General features: G+C 33.8%; 1 protein-coding gene across 5 annotated transcripts; it reads left to right on the plus strand.

Moving 5' to 3' along the window:
- wts (serine/threonine-protein kinase warts) lies at positions 1–27,686 on the plus strand. 5 transcript variants are annotated; one of them, XM_040720432.2, is made up of 8 exons: positions 1–331; positions 2,157–2,488; positions 22,379–22,847; positions 24,438–26,155; positions 26,223–26,320; positions 26,382–26,560; positions 26,621–26,922; positions 26,991–27,686. In XM_040720432.2, exons 2-8 carry the CDS (start codon positions 2,180–2,182, stop codon positions 27,462–27,464), a joined length of 3,549 nt encoding a protein of 1,182 aa, XP_040576366.1. In that variant the 5' UTR covers positions 1–331; positions 2,157–2,179; the 3' UTR covers positions 27,465–27,686. The 5 variants fall into 5 exon arrangements, with proteins under 5 accessions (XP_040576366.1, XP_040576369.1, XP_071747661.1 ...); XM_040720435.2 differs by having other exon boundaries at positions 21–811; XM_071891560.1 differs by having other exon boundaries at positions 79–146.
- The last annotated feature ends 2 nt before the right edge of the window (positions 27,687–27,688 follow it).

The following is a 27,688-nucleotide window of genomic DNA, read 5'->3' on the forward strand; positions in this document are numbered from 1 at the left end:
GTTCCCCCTCTGTCTTGCTTGCTTCCTCCTGTAAGTTCTTTTAGCTGACTATTGTGCTGCTAGCTGTGTGAGATCTACGCACTTGTTTGATCCTTTCTCGCTCACCACCGTCCACCGTCCACCACCACCACCACTTCCAACCCTGTGTACGTACTAGTAGTGACATAGTAGAATTGCAGTGAGTAGTGATTAGTGAGTGAACTGAATGTTATTTATGTGTGACTGTGAATTAACACAACTCCTTGTTATTTTCTTGTTCGTAAGTGAATAAGTGTGTGGATTCCTCCTTCAGGAATAACATCAATATATTTATCCAAATGAATTGGACGACGTAAGTTCTTCAAACTCTTGTTAAAGGATCATCTCAGTGAGGACTCCATTCCATTCCCCCGTCCTATGTTGTGTTTCTAAAAAGTGTTTCTCTCTCCGTGAACATCATGACATGATCCATGACAGCAAATCCCAATATCGGATGAGCATCTATTCGTTCCTTCTATCTAAATAGTCTCTGGCCTCCTGTGTTGAGCAGGGCGGAATTCTTCTTCCTTCTTCCCATTCGCTCACTTTTTTTCCCAGAAAAGAAAATAATTTCCCATTGAGCACTTGAAGGAGCTCGCGAGGTTGCGTGAGTTTGGGGGATGACCTCTACGCTCTACTTCACAGGCCACATCCCTCCACCAGGGGCTTACATGTCATGGATTACACACAGTCTTGCTCTTCAAGGGAAAAATTTAGGATTCGTTGTATGATTGTCCATTGCGAGCTGGACTCTCAACATGATTAAAGACGTGTGGAAATTCTCGAAGTCCTCGTGAGAATATATATTAGAAAATAAGTGTATATGTTGGTAACCTTAAGTATTCTTCCTTAGTTTGAAAAATCAAACGTATTGTTTAGCAATGAAGGAGTAATAGGTGATACTGTATATTGTGATCTCTGTCAGCAGCAGATATCTCGTCTCTTGAAATGGACAACTTAGACTTTTTTATTTTTTATTTACACTCACGAAGATTTCTATCATTTTCACATCCCTAGTTCCCTCCCGAAAGGGGCTTGAAAACCATAGATTCCCATTTTGTTATTGATATTGTTACTATTCAAGGATCAATAAATGATTCCATATATTTTATTTGGTCATTGTTCAACACAATGGCCTTTTTATAGAGGTATCCATACTCTCTATACTCTAAATATTAGAGACAGACACAAACTAAAAAATAGGATTTTTAAAGCTCATAATTAATTCATCATATATTTTGACAAATATATATTAAGGAAAGAATTATTCCTTCATTTTTAGTCAATCTACATAACATATTATTGCACTTGTGACATTTTTGCTGCTCTGAACGTATGACGACCCAGCTACCTATGTCGTATAATATATGTGACAATCTCCTCCTACTCAATTCTCATCGTGAAGATGAAGTCTGAAGAAATTCCTGGCCGTGGGAATTTTGTTTTTGAACTTGTACATCATGCGCGCATTTTCACATCATACAAAGTCATATTTTTAGCTACAAATGTATATAGGCACATACGGGGAGAACACATTTGCGAAACAAACAAAGGCACATCCATACACGTTAAATACTTTTATAATCAGTAAAAGGAAAGAAAATATTTCGCATTGGCTCTTAGTCAAAATTTTAACAATAATAGACATTCCTTTGATCGTGTATATATATTTAATAATTTATTTTAAATAGTCTTTTTATATATACATATACTAGAAGAGAAAGATCAATTTTGTTAAGTTAAAGAATATATATATATATACGAAAAAACGCTCGCCCTGTTTACGTCATGTTTTTTTAAATAAAAAAATGAATAATTTAAAAATATTTGGGAAATTCCATTTCAGTTTGTATTGAGAAATTATCTTGAAGTGTTTGTATATATATTAAAGTTTTCGAGGTTTGTTTTGATTTAACTAACAAGAGAGTCATCAGTGCATTAATCATCAATTGAGGAGTTTTTGAATCAATTAAATTCTTGTCGATATTGTGATTGTCATTGAAATTTTGGATAATAAATAATTGTCACATTGATTTCCTTGTGAACATTTTATGTCACATATATATATTATACAATTCCATGTACTTCCTTTCAACCAATTCAAGGCTTTAAAAAACACATATTTTCTATATTTTCAGGATGAGATTTGTGTATATATCGAATGCCAAGTAGAACAGGCCCTGTACTGACGTCGACGATCATGGGTCAGCCGACGACGGCCGTTCCAAACGGTGTTAGCAGTGGAGGCAGCAACTCTGTGCCAATCATATCTAACGGAAATAAAAAGGCTCATCGTTCGGGTTATAATGCCAAAGCAATGGCAGAAATACGGAATTCTTTACGGCCGTTTGAACAACAGGATCTACCACGTCCTGTGAGCTCTTTATCTACGACAACTAGCTGCTCTTCCTCGAACAATAGTGTATACAACGATAGTATTCAATGCCTCGTTAATATGGGTTTTGATGAGGTAAAAAAATCAACTTGTTATTATTATAAATATTATTTTTGTATTAATCCTACGCAGTTTGCAACTACAAATTCCATTCATATGGGGTGTTGTAAATATTTGATCTACATAATTGGGGGGGTAGAGAGATAATATGAAAGTCGTTGAATTTGTTGTCGTCCTACAAGTTTAAATGTCATTTGTATACTTCTTTTTTTATTAATATTATGTTATTAACGCCATCTTGAGTCAAGAATGCGTTAAATCCGATTACATTTTTTTATTATTTTTTTTTCTGCATCAATGTCCTTTGCATTATTTTGGCAAAGGTATTTTTGGCCTTCATATTCCTTTTATATATATTATACCAATACATATTTGTTCAAATATGTTAAGAATTAGATATATTTTAAGGATCAAGGATGATTTAATAGAAAAGAGAGGAGGAGAAGGAAGACTTAAACGAAGACGAAATAAGTAGAAAAAACGGTTTTTTTTACTTGCATTCTTTCGTAGTTTTTTATTATTATTATTTTTTTTTAAATCATTAAAATACTTTCTTATTCAAGTCAAGAGTGTGCAGTGAAGGAGCAGCGTTCTCCCTGATCGGCGTGCCTACTTTTCTTTCTTTTTTCAGTCGCATTCCATTGAAGCCGTTAAAAGAATTACATGATAATATATATATGTACATATGAATGTATGATGTACTTATTTGTAGTGATGCGTAGCAACATTTTTAAGTCGAGTCGATCAGTTAAGAGAAAGAATGAAGTAATTTTGAGTTATATCCAGGACTCGACAGACACACTAGCCCATGGCTAGTAAAAATCCAGTTGGGTTAGAGTAGAGTAGCCTCTATGTAGGCCGTTTAAGCTACGGAATGGCATACCTTACATACTGCATATATAGTCAGTTTTGAGTTCAAATCATGAGTATTATCTTATGTCAATGTCGAATAGACATTGAAAACAAATATTAGGGGTGATTTTTAAGTAAACTATATAAATGTATTTTTGTACTCCCAAAATTTAACTTATTTCAAGACAAAATTACCTTCATACTTGTCTAAAAATGATCCAATATTTGTGGTATTCGATGCTAAAAAAAAGAAAGGAATATGTTCTTTGTCAAATTTGAGTTTGGGGAGAGTGCAGGGAGATCTAGCCAAGTATTAGGTAAAGTGGATGTAATTATATACTGGGGTTGCCTCTCATCGTGACAGTGGTGCTCCTCAAAAAATGAATGCGACTATTAACATTTAATTAGACAGAAGCCAATACTATATCATATATAAATAAATTTGTTTTTCAATATGAAAGGATGCTATTTGTAATTCATTTTACATAAATAAATATACCAAAGGAACCGTAAAAATCTGTCTCTAGTACACATTGTCATTAGCCCACCGGGTTCAGCCTGACTGCAGTTTATAGTTTTATCATTTACTGCGAAAATACATTAGATTTCAAAAAGAGTAAGGAACAAGCAAAAGCATTATGGATCGTTTTCTAAAAGCAAAAGCCCCATAAGAACTGGACATGATTGATTGTGATATGGAGTATAGGCCTACTTCATGTGAGTAATCGTCCACATGGTCGCTAGGGTAGATAATTAGTATGTAGTTTAGCTTAAAAAAATGACATTCAAGGACAATTACAAATATTAAAAATATTTCATTTGCATTTAGGCTCGATGAAGTGTCATTTTCTATAAGATATTACACTATTTTATACATTTTTGTAAGACTGAAAAAAGCTTGAGAAAATCTGAGCTAGCCACATGCTTAATATATATTCCCATTAAATATTAATTTCTAATCAATAAAATACACATTGAATGTTGACAATGTAAACCGAGAATAGTCGTTAAAGATCGAAACGAATCGATAAATTGTTGGAGGAAAATAGTGAGATAAAATCAAGTAGCTTGCTAAATGCTGTCCTACCCTAATGATATGTCCTAAGAATTAGAATATTGTAGGCCCTGATTACTTTACTCATAGTAAAACATACAAATTTTCAGCTCATCAGTGAGCCCATGCACTTTAGCCCAGATTAATCCTTGAATAAAAACGACCATGACCATTATTCATTCATTTCTAGTCAATGAAATACTTTCATTACATACATTTTTTTTTTGTATGTAATATATAATTGTTCACACTTGGTCCGAGATCGAATATTTTTTTAGTAAAAATAACTGTGATCATCCAGTCATTTGTCACAAAACAAAACAAAATTACAACTTGTTTATACAAGTAGGAACTTGTGCACAACATCTACATACTCGTCTGTCTCCTTAGCCATTAAAAGAAACTCATCATAAACTTAGATCGACTTGGAAAATCACTTAGTAGTAGGGCTGTGTCGGGTTTTATTTAGGACTGGAGTCCTGTCCTGTTCCACCCATGATAACGTCATTCAAATGCATTTATACTGGCAGTCCTAAGGACCTACGGTCTCAAGGACCGGTCCTAAGACTGAACTGAATAAATAAAGACAGACACAACTCCAATTATTAGAGTGAAGAGCGCCAATAAGCTCAAAACATCTATTTGATGAGGCTATATAATACAAATCACATAGTAAGAAGCCTACTCAATAAATAAGCATGTAGTTAATTTACGGTTGTTATTGTGTTTTTTTTTTCGAATTTGACATTTGGATCTACACTTGGAATAATTTGTATTGTGTTCAAACCGAGTCGATGCAACACTAGTATTTAATTAATAAATAAAGGTTTGCACTTGAAACTATCATAGTAGGGGGAAGAAAAGGAAAAGAAGAGAGTTAGCCTAATTTTTAGCCTTGAAGAATTTTTTTTTTCCCCAAAAATGCGTCATATGTACGTGTGTGTGAAGATTTGTCTTAATTCAAAGAGTAATAAAAATTCCATTCCTTTTTTGAACTTTTGACCCATTGAAGAATCTTTGTTGTTAAATAATCGTTGTTGGTAAATTTGAGGGAAAACTGATTTTTTTTTTGTAATGGGAAAGAGAAGACGTGCAAGATGGGGGGGGTTATTAAAATAAATAACAAGGAATGCTGCGCACCTTTAATAAGAAGAATAAATAAAAATATTTTTGGCTGATATTCAAATTTATTTGAAATTCCGATGCAGATTATCGGACACCTACAATACTATTTGTATTTAATGCAAAGAAAAGGGGTGTTATTTGTTGCCATTTGGGGAACAAAATACTTGTACATAGTTGGTAATAAACTGCCTTTCTATATATTAGTAAGACATGAAGCTACACTATAGGGGTTCACCCAGAAATAATCTTGGATCAAGAAGAAAATGAGAAAATATGTCTCAATATATCCTTTTGAGTTGGTATATATATATTATTGTCTGCAAGTTGTGATTTTGTAATTTGTACAAGTGAGTTCGCTTAAAATAATGGACTTTTAAATTTGCCACTAAAAATGATGTAGCATTGTGATTGGCTCTTAGCAGCCAATCAGTGAATACATTAACATCTAGAAAATATTTATAAAACAGTAATTAAACATTTCATCCTGAAGTGGTTGTAGTTGTTGGATCGGATGAGTTCATATAAGTATGTTCACATTAGTGAGATCTCGTATTCCTTGAACCTCGTGAGACGTTGGATACAGTCACCTACGGGCAATTCCACGCAAATGTAAAATTTTAACGCTGGGTATTTTGTCACTTCTCTCAAAATCCATAGGTTCAAAATACTTTATATTGCAGGTTCTTAATCCCTATAACTGTAACTAAAATATGCATATACACTTTTTGTAATTGAAATCAATATCCTGTCAATGTTAAGCTATGTTTCCAAATTTCTCTCCGAAGGTATCTTACATAACGCTGGCATTACACCTAAATTAGTAATTTGATAAATGAGGTCTTCTCGTTGGCCAAGAGGACTATTGGCCAGCCGTCACACCTCCTGATTTTTGACTATTTTAATGCAAATTACTCGAATATATTATGTGCCACATTATAAATTTCAAATGCCCAGAGTTATATTACTCATAAATACATAATAACAGGGGCGTTTGTTATTTCTGATAGGAGGAGGGCTTGGTTGAATTCCCCATATTATTTTTTAAAATAATTATATCTTGCTTTAATGTTGAGGGCTAGGAAAAATTAAAGAAATTCTTAGTTTTTTCTCCTTCTTTTCTTTCGCATAATTCAAATTCCTAAATGGCCTCCATCATTTTATATGCGCGGCATACCAAGTATATAATTTTTATTGTTATTAAGAGTCATAACCATAGTATTAAACCGGTTCCTTCATTTTTTATGTATGTATGTATGTAGTGATATTTGCAATACGCTCATTATTTGCAAAATATCTCCTCTCCTTGGTTGTTTTATATTTATTATTATGTAATAGGCAGCATTGTGCTGCTGAGCGGCTTAAAGTTACACTCTAGAGGAGGAGAGGATCAAGGTCATCCGCATTCCATACTCCATTATGTTCGCGTTCCTCGTTTCTTCTTCTTTAAATTTAATATTCTATAGCTATCTATATAGTATCTATGGAAATATTTCGGTTCATAATGTGTCAACGGTTTTTATTAGTGATGGAACAATTTCAAACAATTTCCCCATCCCGATCCTACACTGCGCAGACACTTAATTGTCCAAAAATACTAATACTATCCTGGGATTGAAGGTCTGTTCCCTTTGTTTTTGTATTTTATTGAAAAATTCTAAAAACCAAAAAAAAAAATTCAAAAATCTACATTTCAAATAAAATTATATTGTATTTTACCCACTCACCCCAATTAAGGAATTTTTGTTTTTACTAGAACATTTCATATTCGAATATTTTTTATAATAAAAAAATTTAATATTGCATTTCTTTTTTCAAATTAATTTAAAAAAAAAGATAAATAAATATATACTTATAATCCTGATGCTGCAACAATATGTTAAGATTCCCAATCAAGCTAGTCCAATTTTGAACGATGAAATGTCCAATTATTTGCCGCAAATTGCTATGATTAAGTGTTAATTAAATGAACTAATAATTGATTTATGTCATAATGAGGATGCCTTAAAAGTTGACTCAAACCGCTTTTAGAACCGCTGTAGCAAAAATATTGACATCCGCTCAATAAATAAATTAGAAAGAAAAAATATGTTTCATTAAAGAATAGAAGGACTCAATCAATGATTGATATTCAATAGACAATGTGAATATATTGATTGCTTGGATCCAATGTGTTAGAGTCCTATATATCTGGTCAAGTGCTGAGTGACATTTCTCTATCACGAGGTCGTCTCGGACTCTATAATTATCAAAATTTGTTTTTGATTGGAGTAGTCTAGCTGATAATTACTTTGTATTGCAGCATTAATCATCATCAAAAACAGATTATTTTTATCGGAAGATTGTCAGTTCGGAAAGTGACCGACATTATTTATAACTAATGATAGTATGATTAATCGGAATTTGAGAATCTGGTGTTTTTTCTGGGATCGGGAAAATAATGTTTAATTGCGATTCAGATTCTTGTTTATTACTGGTATTTAACTATTTATTACTTGTCTAAGTTATGGAGAAAAAAAAATAGCCATCCCCCTTCAAAAATAATAAATTTTTGCTTTTTACTAGAAAATATAATATTTAAAATTTGTTTCCAAAGAATGAAATTTTCTTCAAATAACTATGTATTTTTGATTTTTTTTTTAAAGAAATTTATTTTTAGAAAAAAAAATTATTTGTTTGAGAACAGCTAAAGATTTTTTTTGATTTTTTGTGACCGGCTGTGGATTTTTGAAAATGCTTTCAATCTCAAATTGTATATGTGAGAAAAAAAATCAAAAACTTTATATTATATTTTTTTTTTTTTTCAAAAAAATAGCAAAATGATATTTTTTTTACTATTATTTAGAATATTAAAGAATCGGCATCGGGCATTTTTACTAGAATTGCATCGGAATTGACTTCTGGATTCTTTTTTTTAATCGTTCCATCATTATTTACAGCACTACTAACGATTTTTAGACAATTTTCATCTGATCATATTTTTTCATAATTAAAACAGTCGCTGGTGATTACTTAATAAGTATACTTGGCCACTTGTAGGTCGACATATGTTACAGTAGTACTTTTAATGAGTATAACGGGTAACCAAGTACTGTACAATAATCCCACCATGCGTTTAGAAACGTTTGAGCATTAGATTTACAAAGTTTATTGCATTGAAATAACAATTGCTGCATTGTTTAGATCATGTTTGTTTAAGTTCGGTGTGTGTTCAATTTGTTATTTCTCAGTTTTCAAACATTTTTTGATCTTAAGTTATATATTTACGATATTTCATAGAATTATAAAACTAAACTCATAAATTCACATAGTCGCTGTTTCCTGTATCTGAACAAAATATTTCATAATTATTTTTTTCTTCATAACTTAGAAAAGTCATAAATAATATCACATAAGATTCGGAAATTACAACTTATTTTCCTGATGCCAATTAATCGTTCTGTGACTAGTTTATATATATATATATATCGTGTGGATGTTAGGATTTTGTACAAGTTGTACCTCAAAAAGGAGAAAAAGAGTTTAGAGCCTACTTGTGATAAAGATAACCCAATTGAATATTCCATCGACATATTAATGTAATTGCCACTCTTTTTTGTTATGACAATTACTAATTGATATGTACGGGGCCAACCGTTATTATTTACTTATTTCTATTATGCAAATTTTGAAAGGTTAAGAGTAATTTTTTTTACAATTTTCCAATGTTGTAGAACACATAATTAGCTGTCGTTTGCTAAGAAAAACATTGTCCTAGTGACCACCATGAGCACAGAGTACGAGAAGAGGATTGAGATAGCATCACTCCTCCGCGTGAAATTATCCTAAAAGACCATTGAGGAGCAGGCTGGGCCCTCGAGGATTGCTATCCTAATCCTTTTCCCGTACTGTGTGCTCATGGTGGTTACTAGGGCAAAGTTTATCTTTGCAATCGACAACATTACTAGTAGGAAAATTGTAAAAAAATGACTCATACCTCTCAAAATTTGTGGTACATTATGAGGTTCCACAGTTATATTACTCGTATAAATGTCGTGTACAAGTTGCAACTCAAAAATGAGATTTATAATTTACTCTCAACAATAGAATATTCTTTAAAGGTTGATATATTAATTAATTATTAATAGTGTAATTTTTGACTGTTTATTAAATGTAGAAATTGCTCATTTATAAGTATTTTCTGTGGCACATTATAAAGTTCAAATGTCCATAGCTACATTTATTATTTGTAAAATGGATTAAAATGAAATGACAATAAATATCATCAATTAGTAGTAGTTATTTATTAAAATCATTGATGTTTTAGCTAAATATGATGTTATGACACATCACAACTTATACAGTCAAATCCGAATATTTAGGGGGGTTCTAGAAATGAATTGATGACAATAATCGAATTTATCTATGAGCGCAGAATCCATAACTTATCTCAGTTTTTCTCGTTCCTAGTCATTTTTAGCCTTAAACAATTTCCAAATTTAAAGTAGGATTAATAAAATATATATGTGAAATTGTTTCTTAAGATTAAAAAGGGTTTTTATTGATTCTGTACCTTGTTCCGAACGAGATATATTTCTATTTTTAGACTGAAAAACGACACTCTTCTTTAGATCCATATAACTTATTCATAATACATAGTGATGACAAATATCATAGCTTATATTGTAGAAAAATATTCAATGTATAATTTAAAAATATACAATTCCAAGGATTTTTGTTCCATTTTATGTTTTTAAATGATCCCATTTTAAAATATTATAATTCCCTACTCATTGTGAATGGATCACTTTATTGTTTCGATCTGGGTATCTCACTCCCAATGAAGGAGTCCAATCTACTCCCTTATGAGGGTTGAATAAAATATTTCGCATAAAAGAAAACACGAAGTAAAAATCCGCATAAAGTCAACTTTTTCTTGCCTTAAAAGTTCCATCACTCTTAATATATAACAATGTAATTTATAATATATCAAAATGAAATGATAGCCTTAATTAATAGTTATTTATTAGAATGACCAATGTTGTAATTAAATAAGATATTTTAAAACAAAGAAAATGGAACTTGTAGATAGCTCTTATTTAAAAAAATGAAGTATGGATATGCCGAAAGTAACTAGATTTTTATATCGTCCATGACTTTACTCAATGTATTTCATAAATATTTTATTTCACATTTTTAAATATATTTTTCCCTGTGCAGAGTAGATCAATATGTATCCTAATACTCAAATACAGAATAGAAAATATCTTCTTCTTCTTTCCTCCCACGCTCAGACGAAACGTGGAAATGTCATTAAGAAGTTTTGTGGAATTTTATTTTTTATTGCGTGGAACTTGTAAAAGTCAAATAATAGATATACATAGTATTGCTACACAAGAATGAACGAACGAAAGATTTCTTTTCCTTTGAGGAATTTTTATTGTTCGTTGGTATATATATATATATCTTTTCAAAGTAGGTATAATTAAGTGCATGGAGCTCCCTACATACGACGACAAACATGAACAAAAAACACAGCTACAAATATTTCCGGTTTTTCTTTGTCATTATTTGATTATCATGATCTCTATTTAAAAATAATTAATACATAATTTTATGCATTACCAGTTGCTTACTATATAGTGGTTGTAGGCCGCGAAAGCGTTGTTAAAGGCCATTAAAAAGATAAAGAGATCTTCACCCTTTCAACTTCCAAGTTGTAATACCGTTATGAATCAAAATCCATAAAAAATGACAACTCGCTCTTTTGGAAATAAATAATGGATTTCACAAAATATAATTATTATTATTTTGTCAAAAAAAAAAAAATATATATATATATATTTTTTCATAAAAATATAGTTTAAATGAGTAATAACTTTTATTTATCATCAATCATCACTCTGTATGATTGAAGTGGATGTTATGTATGTCTGTCATGAATTATAAGAGTGGTTCTCAGGCTTTTTATAGTACGTACCATTTGAAGAAATGTATGTATTATTTAAATTTGACAATTTTTTGATATTTACCAAAATTATATATTTTGGTATCTTTTTATTCGAATTTCACGAGTGAATGTAAGGAAATATACTTTTAAATGAATTAATATTTAAATTATTCATTGAAATGCATTAAAAGAGGTGCGCATTATACGCGAGTCATTTAAAAAAAAAGTATAAAGTTTCCCTTTTTGCGGGATAAACTATCATTTTATGTAAAAGTTTAGAAAATGCAATATGTAGACTGTACTAACATCTAACAATTGTATATTTAAAAAAATCTTATATATACGTTCATCAAAACATATAGCCAAAATAAGGGAAAATTATCATTTTTTCAAAAACTTTGAATAAAATGTGCAACCTTAAGATTAAATCGTGGAGCGATGAAATTTTGTGCACCTTATTTTTATTCTGTAAGGCAAGTTTTCTGTCCGATTTGTAATCGAAATTCGAAAGAAGTTTAAAATCAAACCAGTTTATTAACCTCCTTGTCACGGTTGACCGGTCTAAAGACTTTTGGGGGGTGGATTTGGTGAGGGTCATGCCTGGATTAGCCTTAAAAGAGTTTTTGGCAGTTTAGGGGTTAGTTTGACTGAATGACCACTTTAAGGAGGATCCCTGAAGCTGGGCCCATCTTCCAGGCGCTTTCGAACGGGATAGTGGGTTTGAATGTTGACTCCGAGTTGTCATGGGTGGCGTGAGTCAAATTTGCAATCTCCAACTAGCATCTGTTTATAATCTAAATAAGCAAAATCAATATATATATATGTCTTCCGATCGCTTTCGTTTCCTGTATGTCAATAGTTGTATGACCACTTTCCGTACCAACAAAACTCAAATCAAGGAATTTGATAAATATTTGGCGAGAGCTCAAGTCCTCTCTCGAGTCAAATAAACCCATATTCTTGTCATTAGTCGTACTCTGGATGGAAGTAAGTGACTGCTTGTATCATTAATATGTCATATATATGTCCGATTTGAATTCTGTGACTAGACTTCACAACTCAGAGTAGAACTTAGAAAAGCTCATTCAAGATGTTCAGGAATTTAATATAATTGTGAAGAAATGACGATCAATTTTGGATACTTTAAGTAGTGCAGTTTGCGACACATTCTAAGAGCTAATAAGAATAATTTCTTTATAGAAACTGACAATCATTCGTCGAAGAATACAAATTTAATAATCGTCATTCAATTTTCAAAAAATCATTTTAGCTTGCTTTTGGATTGAGTGGGCCACATATGTTTGAATGAAAACATGAATATGTTATGCAAGATATGTACAATGATTTTAATGTATATCTTATATCCCTTATGTGGCGTAATAAACCATTGACATATTTAAGAAAAATTCAAGGATCGATAGTTCTTGTCCTCAGACTGGAATGAACCTAATAAATTAGTACTACTCATAAGCATAAAAACGTGACTTTTTAATAAATTTTTCAGTTAGTATGTTTTGTCTGAAAATAGTATATATATACTGGGTGGGTATTTTATATCCGGTACAAGTTTAGATCTTGTTATCTTGGCAACTCTAAGATCTATGTTCAAGAAAGTGTGCTGGTAAAAACTGTAAGAAGAAATACAAAATACTTGAGATATCCGCCGAATACGAACGCCGTCCGGGTATTACTTTATTTCTCCATCCGGGGCGCAGACCCAGGGACACACATCATCTCCATAGACACTAATACTAGAAAGCTTAAATTGATGTTAACAGATCCGGAGTCGTGCTAGAATTTTAAATTGGTACTGTTTATCTAAATTGGGTAATTGGACGGAGGAAACCCCAATATTTGTAAGACTTTTGGACAAAGAAAATTTGGTCTCCTAGCTACCCGGATCTGAACCTCTTGGACTACTATTTGGGGGCGTCTTGGATAGAGAGAGTCCAGTAAAATTGAATATAATATTGTTGATTCCTTGTGTCTTCCATTGTCAAGGTAGTGGTCAACATGAACAAGGAGTTCTTCATCAAGGCCTGTGGTTGAAGCTGGAGATGGTTTGTTTGAGTTATGTACTTCACCCTGAATCCCGTTGTGTAAGGGGAAAAGATTAGGGAATATCTGAATTAATTTTGAGAAAATCATTGGTTTATGCATCTCCCTTAAATTTTACGGATTTTAAATCCCTATCAGTAGAGCGGGGGGGTCTGACAAGTTTCCTACCTCAAAGTGAAGATTATAGCACTCTTGAATAAAAGCTAGTCACATCTATCTAGCATCCGTTGACAGTCACTCACTAAAGTTTCAGCTATTTTGGGCGCAAAGTTATTATATGAGTGATTTTGTGGCAAAAATGGACAAAATCGAGTATTGCTCTTTTGGCGCAGTTTAGGTGCAATACATCCGAGTTTTGGGGCCAATCAATTACTATAGATGAAACTTGGATACACCCCTAACAAAAATAGAGTCTAAACAGTGGGCTGCAAAGATTTTTGTGAGACGCTGAGTACTATGTGGACGGGTTACAGTGATGGGAAGATCATTAGGAGAAGTTTGGAGAGTTACAAGGAAGCATGGTTGAAAAATATAATTAAAAAATAAGAAAAAATATCTTTGTTAGATCGGAAACTTTTCAGACCACTCTCGTTAGTTCGCTACTTATGTGACATTTGGTCTATGTAAGGACAAATTAATTAATGCTTTACTTAATCTATCATGCATATACCTATATTTATATACTTCAATGGTTCCACCCCCTTCCCCCTCCCCCAATCTAGGATAGGAAATAAAGAATAAAAACTTTTGTTTATATATGGTCTCTATATATGTATATACTAATAATTGGTTTTTTTCTCAGCTGCTTCCGAGAGAGTATCTTTAAAATTTTGCAGCTGCCCTTACGTTAGTAAGTAAGTATTATTATGTTATGTTCATTGGAGAACCTCTCCCCCCTCCGCTCTTCCTTGAGCACAGGAGTAACAGTGGCGTGTGATTACATACCACCCCATCAAGAAGAGAGCGAAGAGGGGGGAGGGGGAATTTCTCAGTTCACAATCAATAGTGTTCCAGTGAAGAGCGAACGAAGGAGTGTCATAGTTATTTAAAGTGATATATATTTATAAAAATATACTATTGAGTTACTGTTATCATTGCTATTAGAGTCATAACATATGAAAAATAATTACACCACCAATCATCTTCATGTTCAGACATGATTCAGAGGATACGTCGAAGTTTTCGTCGCAAAAAAGAGTCTTACTGCATCAATTGTGGGCATGTGTCTCGTGACTGCTATCACGGGAATGACAATGTCTATGCTGATTCATCTCGAAAGACTCCCTTGGATCTCTTTGATCCCAATGAGTATAATCGGACAGTTAGGGCCCGGAAATTATTAGGAGGAGGAAGGGAGGACAAGGAGGAGGCGGAGAGAAGCCAGGAATTTGTCTACTACTCCAATGTTCAGGTGAAGAAAATAAATCCTCTAAATTCTTAGTATACATATATAATATTCACACATCGGCCATTCAACTGAGTAAAATAGAATGTTTAAAAAGCCTTATTCTTCCTCTGTAATAACTTCTCTAGTTTCTATCTTCTGATCTTCTTAGTTAATATTCCTTCTTTCATTCTATGAATGTTGTGTACCGAGTGTCAGATAACTATTTTCCCATCGCACATCAAAAACAAAAATATAATATTGACAAAAAAAGTTTTGAAATTTAAAGAATGTGTAAAGAACGTCTATCTTTTGACCTACAAACGGGTTCTGAAGTCAATTTCCACTGCATTGACAAATACCCTTAGGTCATTGGTACTTGTGTGACGTATGCCCTTGTCCTCAACATTCGTCCATAAACATGTAGTGCAGGAGGTTGACATGAGACGTAAATAGTGTTCACACTGTTTTGGGTCTTCAAAGATACTGTGAGCATCTTTGAAGAGCACGATCAAATAGATAGTGTGATCATCTTGCAGCAGGACGACAACATTACAACCGTAAACACAGTTTTGCTATTCCAGGAGGAGGGGGTTAGTTGGAATGTCCATGAACGATGCTATAAGTAAAAGCAATTAATACTAATATTGTAAAGATTATTAGGGGCTCAGGCCCTCTTCTACTGGTGATTAGAAATTGTATTCAAATAAAGCAATTTGAATGTCTACTTTTCTGCCTTGGTGGAATTGCATTAAAATTAACACAGTCCAGGAGTTTTTCATGTGACGGAAATAGTGGCTACATTGTTTAGTGCCCAAAAAAGGGGGATGTGATTTCTAAGGAAGCATTGGGGCATATGAGCAGTGTGAGGACTTACTACAGGTCGACTTTAATGTTTTTTTATTCGATTGTCTTATTCGTGATCGTGTCGAACGAAATTGTATTCAAATAAAGTACTTTTTAGGGTTGTTGTAGGGGGCATAGGGGGAACTGGAGCCCCAATAATAGTCACTCCAATCAGCCCCCAATTACAAAACCGTATACGGGTAGTATTGGAGCAGTCCTTATTTATGACAGCAATCCCTTCCAGTTACGCCTCGATCTGGTCCAGTCTAATCCTGAATCTACGCCTGACGGTCTTAAGGATTGATAGGACCGGTCCTAAGACTGGGCTAAATGAATAAGAACTGTTAGAAAACTTATTACAGGAGTGCTCTTAGTCGAATTTTTAACCTACGGTGGAATTGCGTTAAAATTGACTGGCCAGTCTGGATTTACTTCCTCTTTTTTTTCTTCCTTTTTTTAAATAGGGAAATATTTCCATAGAGTTATTTGACACTCGGTACGTATTAAATAACGGCTTTTCCCCCTTCATTTTTCCAGCTTGGGAAAAATGTAAGTATGTATGTTCAAGTTACTACATTTTTCCCCTTAGCAGCCAGTCAGCAGCGTCTGGTAGTTATTATTTTATGTATGTATGAGAATACTACGTGTACGTGTTGCTTTCATGTGTAGATATGTGTACTCTGTGAGACGCGACGTTCATTTTTTATGACCTGCTCCTAAACAAATTTCACACTTATTCGTTTTTTCTTATATATATATATATATTATAGTTCTTGTAGTCTCTAGAATCCACATATTATTATAACTGCAACATATTTGTACTCGTATACGTCAATTGAATGTAGGAGTATCATATAGCATTTCTTGTGTGTCAACATTCAAGTAATCTTGAACACAAATCAAGAAAATGAGAAAATCCACATTTATTTCCTTACTTCATACGAGGGTGTTCTGACCTCAACCACTGGCATTACTGGTTAATAAAAGCTGGTCACATTTATCTTGCAACTGTTGAGAGTTACTCATCAAAGTTTCAGCCATTTTGGGCGCCTAGTTGTTATGTAATAGTCGCTTGAGTGAGTTGATGTGAGGGTTTTTGTAACAATGGACAAAATTGAGGTTCGAGCTGCAAGGAATATATATTTTTCTCTAATTAGACTACTTTTCTCGTCCTTCATTGATCCAAAAAAAAAAATGTAAAAATCTAGTCATTTTTAGTACATATTACTTTGATTTAATTCTAATATCAGTGTTCATCATTGATATCAAGTAGTATCCAATGCAGATATTAAGACTTTTGTTTTTCTTGAAGTTACATCAAGGTTTTTAGGAAATTTGTGGATTTTATATAGTAAAAATATCATCTTTGATCCCCAAAAATGGAGATGCAATGTATGACCGTCAGTAAAACGCTCAATTGAATGATAGGTAAGTATAGATTGCTTGAGGATGTTAATGCCACGTAAAATCATATCAACTGTTATAGAACCCCCGCTGTATGATTTGTATATTGATAAAATAAAGTGTTTGTCCTTTATGGGTGCCTGCACCGTTGAATCTAAGAGGCTGAAATTTTGAATGCGTGCCTCTTTTGAATCTGGGCAGGCTAAGAAAGGAGTGCCGACTTGGGGTCTTATTCTATACCCAAACACAAAAGACTAGATATGGAGTTGAGTCTTAAATCAAAAAGTGACCGGCTTTTCAAAAAACAAATATACGAATAAGGAAGTTTTCCAAATTTATTCTAAATCAAAAAAGTTATTTCCATAATAAGAAATCGGGGAAATTTACACTTTCGTTTTTGTTTTTTTTAAGTGCAAAAAAAATGGATTTCCAATGGGATATTATTGGATTCGTAGATTAAATAAAGTTTGTAGGAATTTGTCTGGGGATTCGTTTGCATATAAATATGACAGATAAAAAAAAATTTAACTGAAATATCTGTCATTTTCTGAATAATTTTTCTAAAAATTTCATTTTTTTCATGAAACCTCAGTTTTCTATTTTTAAGAAGAAATTCCACAAAACGATACATTTTGTGCATAATGCATTAGACTTATATCAGAGCAATATAGTATTTTCAATTTCCATAACATTTTATTACATAATTTTTTGCAATATTTGCAAAAATGAACGAGGCTATTGTTTTCACGGCATTATTCTTCATAACTTTTTTTGTTTTTGTAAGTACGAAAAAAATCTTGGTAGGTTGGTGTTCCTCTTTACAATGTCAATAAATTCTATTTATTTCTTTTTTTCTTATCTAGACAAATTTTTTCATGCATTAATGTTGGTATGATATTTGAAGTTTATAACACTTTTTTTTATTATTATTCTTAATAATACTTATAATATAATGATCGCCCCCACCAAAGGGGTCGGAACATAAACAATACATCACATTTACCATTGTCAATGTGATTTCCCGCTCCGTCTTTGGCCCGAGCAATGCTTGATAACCCTTTACTGTCATATATCAAATATGATTTTTTGACTCATGAATTTGTTAGCGTAAGTTAGTGTCTGGTGCCCGCAGGGGGTGGACTAGAGGGGCTGTAGTATCCCTAAATGAACAAATTTTTGAATTTATTACACCAAAAGTATCAATTAGGAAAATATTGTCAGATTCATACCCCTAAGAGTAATGAGTATTCAAAAGAGGTGGTACACAGTTGGATTTTCTACGTTATCCGTCTCATTTTTAATATATCTCATCAAATATGAGACATGAATGTTATGTTGGTATTTTGAAACTTTACATTAGCATATATGTCTTTTATATTACTCAAAAAGGTTTTGAATGATTCTATTTGACTTTTGTAATGATGAAATAATACATTTATTAGAAATTTTTTATGATTAATCTATTTGAATTTTAGGAATTTTTTGGAAAAAAAATTCAAAAAACCTATAGCTGTTTATAAAAAAAATTATCTGACCAAAAAAAAAATCTAGTAAAAACAAACATTTCTAGATTTTTGGGATAGAGGGTACAGCCCAACCCTGCGGACGCCCCTGGAGTTTGTATTAATTATAATTAGGTATCATATATAATCAGTGGGACTTAATGTGAATTAGAAACCGCCGAATTTTTTCCCTTTGCATTATTTTATGTTGTTTGTATTTGTATAAGTCCCATAACAAAGAACCTGTGAGGGATTTATTTTCTGTTGTGTATTTTTCATTCTTCAATCATCGACCTAACAAAGAGAGAAATTTCGTCATTATGCTCCTTGAGCGTGTCTAGTATCTACTACGTCAGTGTGTTACATGGTTGTTTTTTAGTTGAGTTTCTCCTCCTTTATTATGAATTGTAATTAGTGATGTGCTGGGAGCTGAATTTGCCTGCTGTAGTATTTTAAAGTTTGAAAAAAAAAGTATAGGAATTAGGAGCAATTCGTTACTTCGTTTGTCGTCTGAATACTCGTTACTGGCTTGAATTCTCGTTACTCAACACCTGTTCGGAGTCAAAGTTAAGTCTAATGTATGTGAATGTGTGATTAAATTGAGTCGCAAGTCTTCAACGCATGGACCTCTCCTCAAATGCCAACTTGTACACACATACCGGATGGTCTATTGAAATATGTACACTTACTAATTCAAATATTAATTCATATTTCGATATATTAAAGCATTAACAATTTGTTATGAAACAAACCTGAGCTCTCTAGCTTACGTACAAGTCTAGAAAATGAACGTAATCCACGAATTTATCGTTCGTGCACTCCAAGCAGTTGGGCATCTCCAGGACCACCATCTACACCGTCAGTAAGTCTGAAACATTTTAGAGGAAGAAAGGCTCTGTCAAAAAGGTCTTACTGGACGACCCATAGTAGTTAAATAAACAGTTCAGGCCAATCCTCTCAAGTCAATGAGGGGTCATGCAATAGATCTCGGGGCTTCACAACAGACTGTCTAGAGAGCTATCAAAAAAGGAGATGGAAAGAGCCTTGTGAGGGTAGAGAGGCCACTTTTGAAACCAGCAAATCTGTATGATTAAAGCAATGTTTGTCTGTTCGTTGACGCCTAATAATTTCGGTTACTAACTTCTAGCAATATAATAAGTAACAAGTTGTACAGATTCGCAACTTATACACAAAAGTCTATTATCTGCATTTCCCTCCTTAATTCTCCATTTGTACTTAGAAAAGGAAGAAGAAAAATGAAAAAATATTTTGTCTTAAGAATTAGTGTTGGGGTTAGTCCGAGACCGTTATGATTTTTAGTTGCCCGAAAAAATTAGTTACTGTATAGACTGTTTCAATAGATGAATTACTCATGAAGTTGTCTGTGTTTCAAAATTGTGAACAATAGGGTATGAGCAAAGTTGAAAAAATATACTTTCTGCAAGGTGGCGTGATAGTCTGTAGCTTATGGTTTAAAAAAAATGGTGTATGCAAAGTAGAATTTTCATAGCACCCTTTATGTAATTAACATACACCTATATTTTATATTTACTGATGAAAATCGTGTGTTTTTTGGAGATGTTTAAAAAAAAAAGCAGCTGAAAATCAACATTGTAACACCACCCCCCTGACAATTTGAAGAATGTTTTGGAGGAGAGCAGCTTAGCTGTGATGATGTATTTTCTCCTACAATCAGCTGTGACACGGAAGAAAGAAATAAACAACGACAATTCCTGGAACTACTCTGAGGTCGATCTTCAATTATTCTCTAATAAGAACTTATAATAATAACTCTGGAACAAATCCTCGAGGTATCTCTCTGTCTTTTATGAGCACACACAAATATTCTATAAGGTTTCGAATATAATTGAGAGTACTAGGAAAGGAACTTCACTTCTCAGGAGTTAAATAATGATGACAAAAGCTGAGGGGAAAATAATATTCCTTCTTCAGATTACAAATTCCTAATAAAAGGGTCAATAAATAAATACAAACGATTGAAATCACTATTTAAATTGTATCATATTATCATTTTGTAACCCTAAATAGTTATCAGCTGTCGATATTTTTGCTTCTTTGCCCCTAATCACCGTTCTTAACGTTGATTGGTCGAATTAGAATTTGCTCTTGTTATGTTTTGAACACTTTACTATTTGGGAAGAATCGAGTAAATACCAACTGATTTAGGGCCTTTACTCTCTGTTTCTTTTCGTATGAAAGGTTGTGTGATGAAATAAAGATAACTGTGTGATAAGTAAACAACAGTCATATTATTTAGCTGGCCCGTTTTTTTGGAATTGGTAATCTGAAGAATGATTTTTTTTGTTAACTTTTATTATTTAACTCCTGAGTGGTCAACTTTCTTTTCTACTACATTCAATTATGTTCAAAACCTGATTGAATATTTGTGTGTGCTCATAGGAGACGGAGAGTCACCTTGAGGATTTTTTTGTGGAGTTATAATTAACAGGGGTAGAGTTGAGGATCGACAGTCCTTGTTAACTTCCTTCTCTCCCTCCTCCCTCGTCGCAGCTGTTTGTTGCTGATCTAATAAAACGCCATTACAGCTAAGCTGTTCTCTTCGAAAACTTTCTTCAAATTTTCGAGGAGTTCATGTTGATTATCGTTTTTTTTTTTTAAACATGCCCAAAATACACATGATTTTCATTACTAGGCATGCCCATTGAACTATAATTTACTATGAAGTTAAGTTATATTTATAATAGGCATAAATCAAGAGTGTAGAGAAAATCAAAAAATTGAAAAAATCGCTCCTCCATTTGAATACAATTAAATTTCGTTACAAGATCACGATCTAGACCACAATGTCCGTTCAAATCTGTCTAGAAATAATCACCTATGACCGAACCGGGGAAAAAATCGGTCTTGGACCGAGTATCAACACTAATAACTATATATATGCTTAAAATTGATTATCTTTGCATAAATGGAAATTGCAAATATGAAAAATAGACCCCGGGCATTTGTTTTTATTATTTTTTTTTCTCTATCATTATTGCTTCATGCAATGTATGTACGTTAGATATGAACGCTTTATTTGAAGCCGGAATATCTAGTTTATATACATTTATGAAGGTATGCATGCACCTAAAATCAGGGCAACCTCACTTATATGTACTTGCGTTTATGTTAATTACACTAATCAAAAATATATATAAATATTTTATAATTGTTTTTATTAGTACACATTTCATGAGTAAAATTTAAGCGAGTGGTTTTGTGAGGACATTTATTTAACAAAATTATCTGAAAATAGTACTCCGCACAATTTTTATTCAATATGTGAGCCCTCAACTCTAATCATTGTCTCAATACGTGGCTTAAATCTCTTGCAGACCACCTTGACTATGGAGTCAGACTCGAGCTTCCTCCACTCTTGGACTCAGAATAGAATTGAGGATTGACATTGGAGTAATTATTGCAAATGTCCTTGTTTATTCCTTTCTGCCCCTCCTCCCTTTTCATAGCTGATTTTTGCTTATCTCCTCCAAAATATTCTTCTACATTGTCAGGGTTACCATTTTAATTTTCAGCCCAGTATACACACGATTTATATTTCATGTTGAGGGAGTCATTCACTAATGACTGAGACATTAAAAATCAATAATTAAATATGGAATTTTAAGTACTTTTGAAAAAAAAAAAATTAAACCTTTGTTGACATGTGTTAATTATTCATTTATAAAGATGATACAATATTTTTAACATCGCATTTCTCTTTCTCTATTTGTAGGAATTGAGTAGTCGAGCCCTTGTGCAGTGTGGAGGACGAATAGAAACGGCTCTGGATCTACTTCATAAACAATATTCTGCTGAATTGGCAAGTCAAGAAGTTGTAAATGGGCTAGCTCGTAATAACACAGCAGGTCTCACGGCCAAAGGTGCTATTCGAAAAACAAGTAGCACTGATCATCATTATCCTGCGTATCCATATCGAAGTGAAAGTCCTGCAACTGCTGTAACAACAGCAACATCTGCCCCTGCTCTACCTCCTAGAACTAATCGGGAACCTCCTCGTGTTCCGGATCATCCTCCACCTCCTCCGCTACCACCAAGTAGGCAACAATATGTTGACTCTGCTCCGCCACCCTTGCCGCCACCTAGGAACAATAATCCCCCTACACCACCTCCGCGGGGCACTACACCCCCTCCTCCACCACCACCTCCGCCAACTAATCCTTCCTATCAGCAACCTCCTCAAGGTGAGTCACAAGTCACTCAATCCCTACCAGTGATCCCACTAACAATGGTTACCCTAATTTGCAGTAGCGAATAATCTAACGTGCTACTATTTCCAAAGTAGTAGTCAGTTAAAGTTACTTACCAGTTCATGGTGCCTTACTATTTTTGTCATTTTCCTTCAAAAGTATCATCTCCCGTTTAGATAGTCTAATGACACGTAGACCATTAGAAGCCAGCATAACGAACCTTTTTATTTGGCATACGCCGTATACTCCACGGCACTCAAAATTATCTGTCATGATGGTGATGATGGCTGTAGAACTGCAGAACGCTAATATGTTCCAATTGATTGCCACTCACAAACGAAATCAAATTTTATTTTATGATCTGCATAGATTTTTTTGTACGCTGACAATGTACAAGTTGTCTGCGATTGCTGAATTTAACTAATAAAGTAACTTGTAGTCTAACTTAGATACTTTGAAAATCAAGTAGTCTGTAAAGGAACTATGTTACTTTTTGAAGGAGTAGTTAGTAATCAGTAGTTACTTTTTCCAAGTAACTGTGGGATCTCTCCTCCACACACATTCCTTATATATCGCTGTTTGGGTATAAAAATGTCATATCTGGTCAAATTTCAATAATTGAGTTGTCAATAGGGACTGTTTGATGTACAAGATTAGCCATTAGGGGGCTCTCGATCCAATCAAATCACGACAGGATCTCAAAAAATCTGATTATCTCTACTGTTTTCTTATCTAAATCTTAAGGAAAAGTGTGCAAAGATACATACTATCATGCAGGGAGAATAATTCTAGAATTTGACAGTCTTTATTTTTTTTTTTCTATGAAGTTATCGTTTGTTTGTTATAAAAATCGTTTTAAGAACAGTGCAACTTTAAGGGTGCCCTGCTGTTAAAACCAAAAAAAAAATGTTATCAGACCCGTCTTTAGTGAGTTAAAAAGCTAAAGAAAAACTTCAGCAAAATCCATTAATTGGTTTAGTCGGACATACATACAGTTATATTTGTATGTAATATATAGATAAACTTTGCTTTGAGCTTGGATTTTTCACATTTCATAATGTTTTTAGTCATAATTTTGGAATAAAAACCGTTTAAAATCCCTATAGGTACTGTTTAACGTCCGGTACAACTTGTTTGTAGACGCACGGCGCTAGTATTGGGGCAAAACTCAATGGGATTTAAAAAATAATTATGACAAAGCAAAGTTCATATCACAAGAAAATTATGCCACTAAGTCATTTGAATTTTTCGACAGAAATTCGACTTCTTTTTAATATTTAAAGATCCTGTCAGGTTTTTATTGGATAGAGGGTGCCCTTGTGGCTATTCTTATGCATTAAACAGTCCTTATATGGAATGTTTAACTTCCGGCTATATATTTATACATTTTATAGAGCAAAAAATTTTGATTAGCCTCATGAACTTTTTTGAAATGTCCGGATATGACATTTTCTTTCTAAGGCTACGGTGATATCACTATCATAAGCGGATACTTCATATCTATTATACACAAAATTAAATAATTGTCTTTCTTAATATATAATTGATTATCGTTTTTTTTTTTTTTTTCCTTTCCCTTCGTAGTTAACAATTCCATCCCACCTCCACTCCTGCGTAGAATGTCTCCAATTCCCGGAAGAAACTCTGCACAATCTTGTCAGCCACCTCCTCCTCAAGCACCTTCAAGCACGACTAGTTCTAACAGAGGCAACTCTCCAGTCCAGTCTCAACCGCCTCCGCCTCAACCCATGAGGGTTCATAATTCTAGAGAAATTAAACAACAATTTGCACAAACTCTTCAGTCTATGCAAGCTCTTAGTGTATTTCCTGGAGACCACCTTAATGGACAGGCTGAGCCACCACCACCTTATCCTATGGGCACTGCTGCAATGACACCCAATCCTCCACCTTCTTACTCTCAGTCTTTAGCCATGCGTCAATCTCCTACTCTTAGTTCCACTTCATCCACAGATTATCGGCGATCTCCTGCTCCTGGACACCCCTTGCTTGCATACTCTGTTATGGCCACCAATAGTGCGACAGCATCACCTACTCCGTCTGTAATCTCCAATTCATCTTCAACTCGTTCATCCGTTCAGGCCTGGCCTTCTAGACAAACAAAGACTCATTCGCCAATTATTATGCAATCTGTTAAAAGTACTCAAGTCCAAAAACCTGTACTACAAACAGCTGTTGCACCAAGTCCAACTCCACCGAGTGACGGGTCATCGTCACCCCCTGTGGCTCCACCGACTGGAGCTCCACCTCCTCCATCCTATGAATTCTCCATGCAACAGAAGCAGCAAAGAACTTCTCCTTCCTTAAATCCACCTCCACCACCTTTACCTCCAAATTCATCTAAAAGGCTACCCATCATGGAGGAGCATCACCTTCCTCCCCCACCTCCTTATCCATCCACTGCTCTTGGATTCTCTTTAGAAACTAATAATCACTCCGAGGGCCTCGTCAATGCTACTGCTATCAATGCTAAAGCCTCGCCTGTTATAAGTACTGCTAAGGTTGTTTCAAATGCCAACTTGGTTCGAACTATCGAAAATAAACCACCCTTACAAAGAAAATATTCTCCACTAACCTCTGAAACCGGATCTTCTGCTTCGAGATCCGAGTCACCAGTGTCTGACTCTCAAACTGTCTCAGCGGCTTCACCTCTCTCATTTTTGTCATCCTCTAATGAAGCTACCACCACAACAGATTCTGGTGTTGGGGGAATGGAACCATCCTCTATCGTTCCTCCTCCCCCACCCTATAAAACAACACATCATACATCACCTAAACCCGAAAGGAAGAAAGTATCTGCTGAAAAGGAAGAGGTTCGTAAGGAATCTCTTATTCGCAATTGTCCACCACAAGCCTTCAAATTTTTCATGGAGCAACATATTGAAAATGTCATCAAGGAATCTAAACAGCGTCGTGCACGTCAAATGCGTCTCGAAAAGGAACTTGCTCAATTAAATGTAAAGGATCCCGTCATGAGTGAGCAAATGCGCTGTGTTCTTCGTAAAAAAGAAACTAATTATTTGCGAATGAAAAGAGCCAAATTGAATAAAAAGCATTTCAAAAAAATTAAAACCATAGGAGTCGGTGCCTTTGGAGAAGTGTCATTAGTCAGGAATATTGATCAAGCCAATTCCTCCAAAACAGGAGGCGGACTCTACGCTATGAAAACACTTAAAAAAAGTCATGTCGTTGATCGAAATCAAGTCGCTCATGTTATTGCTGAAAAGGATATATTAGCTGAAGCGGATAACGATTGGATTGTCAAATTGTATTATTCATTTCAAGTGAGTTTTTATCTTTTTCCCTCCTCCTGTTTGATTTATGTCATTACTCTTTATTGTTTTATTTTAGGATAAAGATAATCTATATTTTGTCATGGAATACATCCCTGGTGGCGATTTAATGTCTTTACTCATCAAATTGGGAATTTTCGAAGAAAGCATGGCAAAGTAAAATTTACAAATGAGTTGATTAAAAAGATTCTATAACACTCTATTATTTGTTTTATAGGTTTTATGTGGCCGAATTAGCCTGCGCTGTAGATAGTGTCCACAAAATGGGCTTTATTCACAGAGATATCAAACCCGACAATATTTTAATCGATTCAAAGGGGCATATTAAGTTAACTGATTTTGGTCTTTGTACTGGCTTCAGATGGACTCATAATTCCAAATACTACCAAAAGAACGGTAAATTTCAAAAGCAATTAATAGTTCATTGTCCTAATTAATATGATTATGTTTTTATAGGAGATGGGCATTGCCGTCAGGATTCTATGGATCCTGGTAACCTGGATTTGGACTCTGGTCGATGTTCTTGTCCCAGCATTTCGAATGGTCTTAAACCCTTAGAAAGACGAAGATTGAAGGAACATCAAAGGTGCATGGCTCATTCCCTCGTTGGAACTCCTAATTATATTGCACCCGAAGTTTTACTTCGACAAGGCTACACCCAGCTTTGTGATTGGTGGTCTGTTGGAGTTATATTGTATGAAATGTTGGTTGGACAACCTCCCTTTCATGCAAATTCACCCGCCGAAACCCAATATAAGGTATGACGATGACATTTATATTTAAAATATAGCACAACTAATTTATAATTTCACCAACTTTTTAAAAGGTCATTAATTGGGAACATACACTCCACATACCACGAGGTGCGAAATTAAGTGAAGAAGCAAAAGACCTAATAAAATCATTATGCATCCTCTCAGACCGCAGACTAGGCAAAAATGGTTCTGAGGAGATCAAATGCCATCCATTCTTCAAAGGTATCGACTTTTCGAAGCCTATTCGAACACAGCCTGCTCCCTATAAGCCTGATATCATGTATGAAACAGACACTTCGAATTTTGATCCTATTGATCCTGATAGACTCCGTGCTACTTCCGAAGATGATGAGGAGGAGGAAGAAGACGAAAGATTGAAGCGGAGAAAGGACTACCACCGTTTTTATGAGTTTACATTCAGAAGGTTTTTCGATGACGGAGGACATCCTCTTCGGATGGAGGATTTTGGAAATTCACTCCTCTCTTCTTCATCAGGAAACTCATCTGTTGTTACGTCACCACCTGCGGATGCTGTTTACGTTTAGCTAGATGATGATGATAAATATTAATGATAATTTAATATTAAATTAATTATATTTACCCACGTTTGTTTTTTACATGCAGATTAAGAAATTATATCATTATTTTAAACATATATACATATATATATATATATATATATATTTCAAGAGTTTATTGTTACTTAACTTTTTTGCTGTTATACCATGTGATATTTATATGTGATAAAAATATATGTTTAATTTTTATC

The sequence above is a fragment of the Lepeophtheirus salmonis genome, chromosome 10 (genome assembly GCF_016086655.4).
Source record: "Lepeophtheirus salmonis chromosome 10, UVic_Lsal_1.4, whole genome shotgun sequence".
In the NCBI taxonomy this organism is placed as follows: domain Eukaryota; kingdom Metazoa; phylum Arthropoda; class Copepoda; order Siphonostomatoida; family Caligidae; genus Lepeophtheirus; species Lepeophtheirus salmonis.

Coding starts and splice junctions, on each gene's coding strand:
- wts (XM_040720432.2), top strand. CDS start 2,180: ATGCCAAGTAGAACAGGCCCTGTACTGACGTCGACGATCATGGGTCAG. Junction 26,561..26,620: donor CAAATACTACCAAAAGAACG/GTAAATTTCAAA, acceptor ATGTTTTTATAG/GAGATGGGCATTGCCGTCAG. Junction 26,923..26,990: donor CCGCCGAAACCCAATATAAG/GTATGACGATGA, acceptor ACTTTTTAAAAG/GTCATTAATTGGGAACATAC.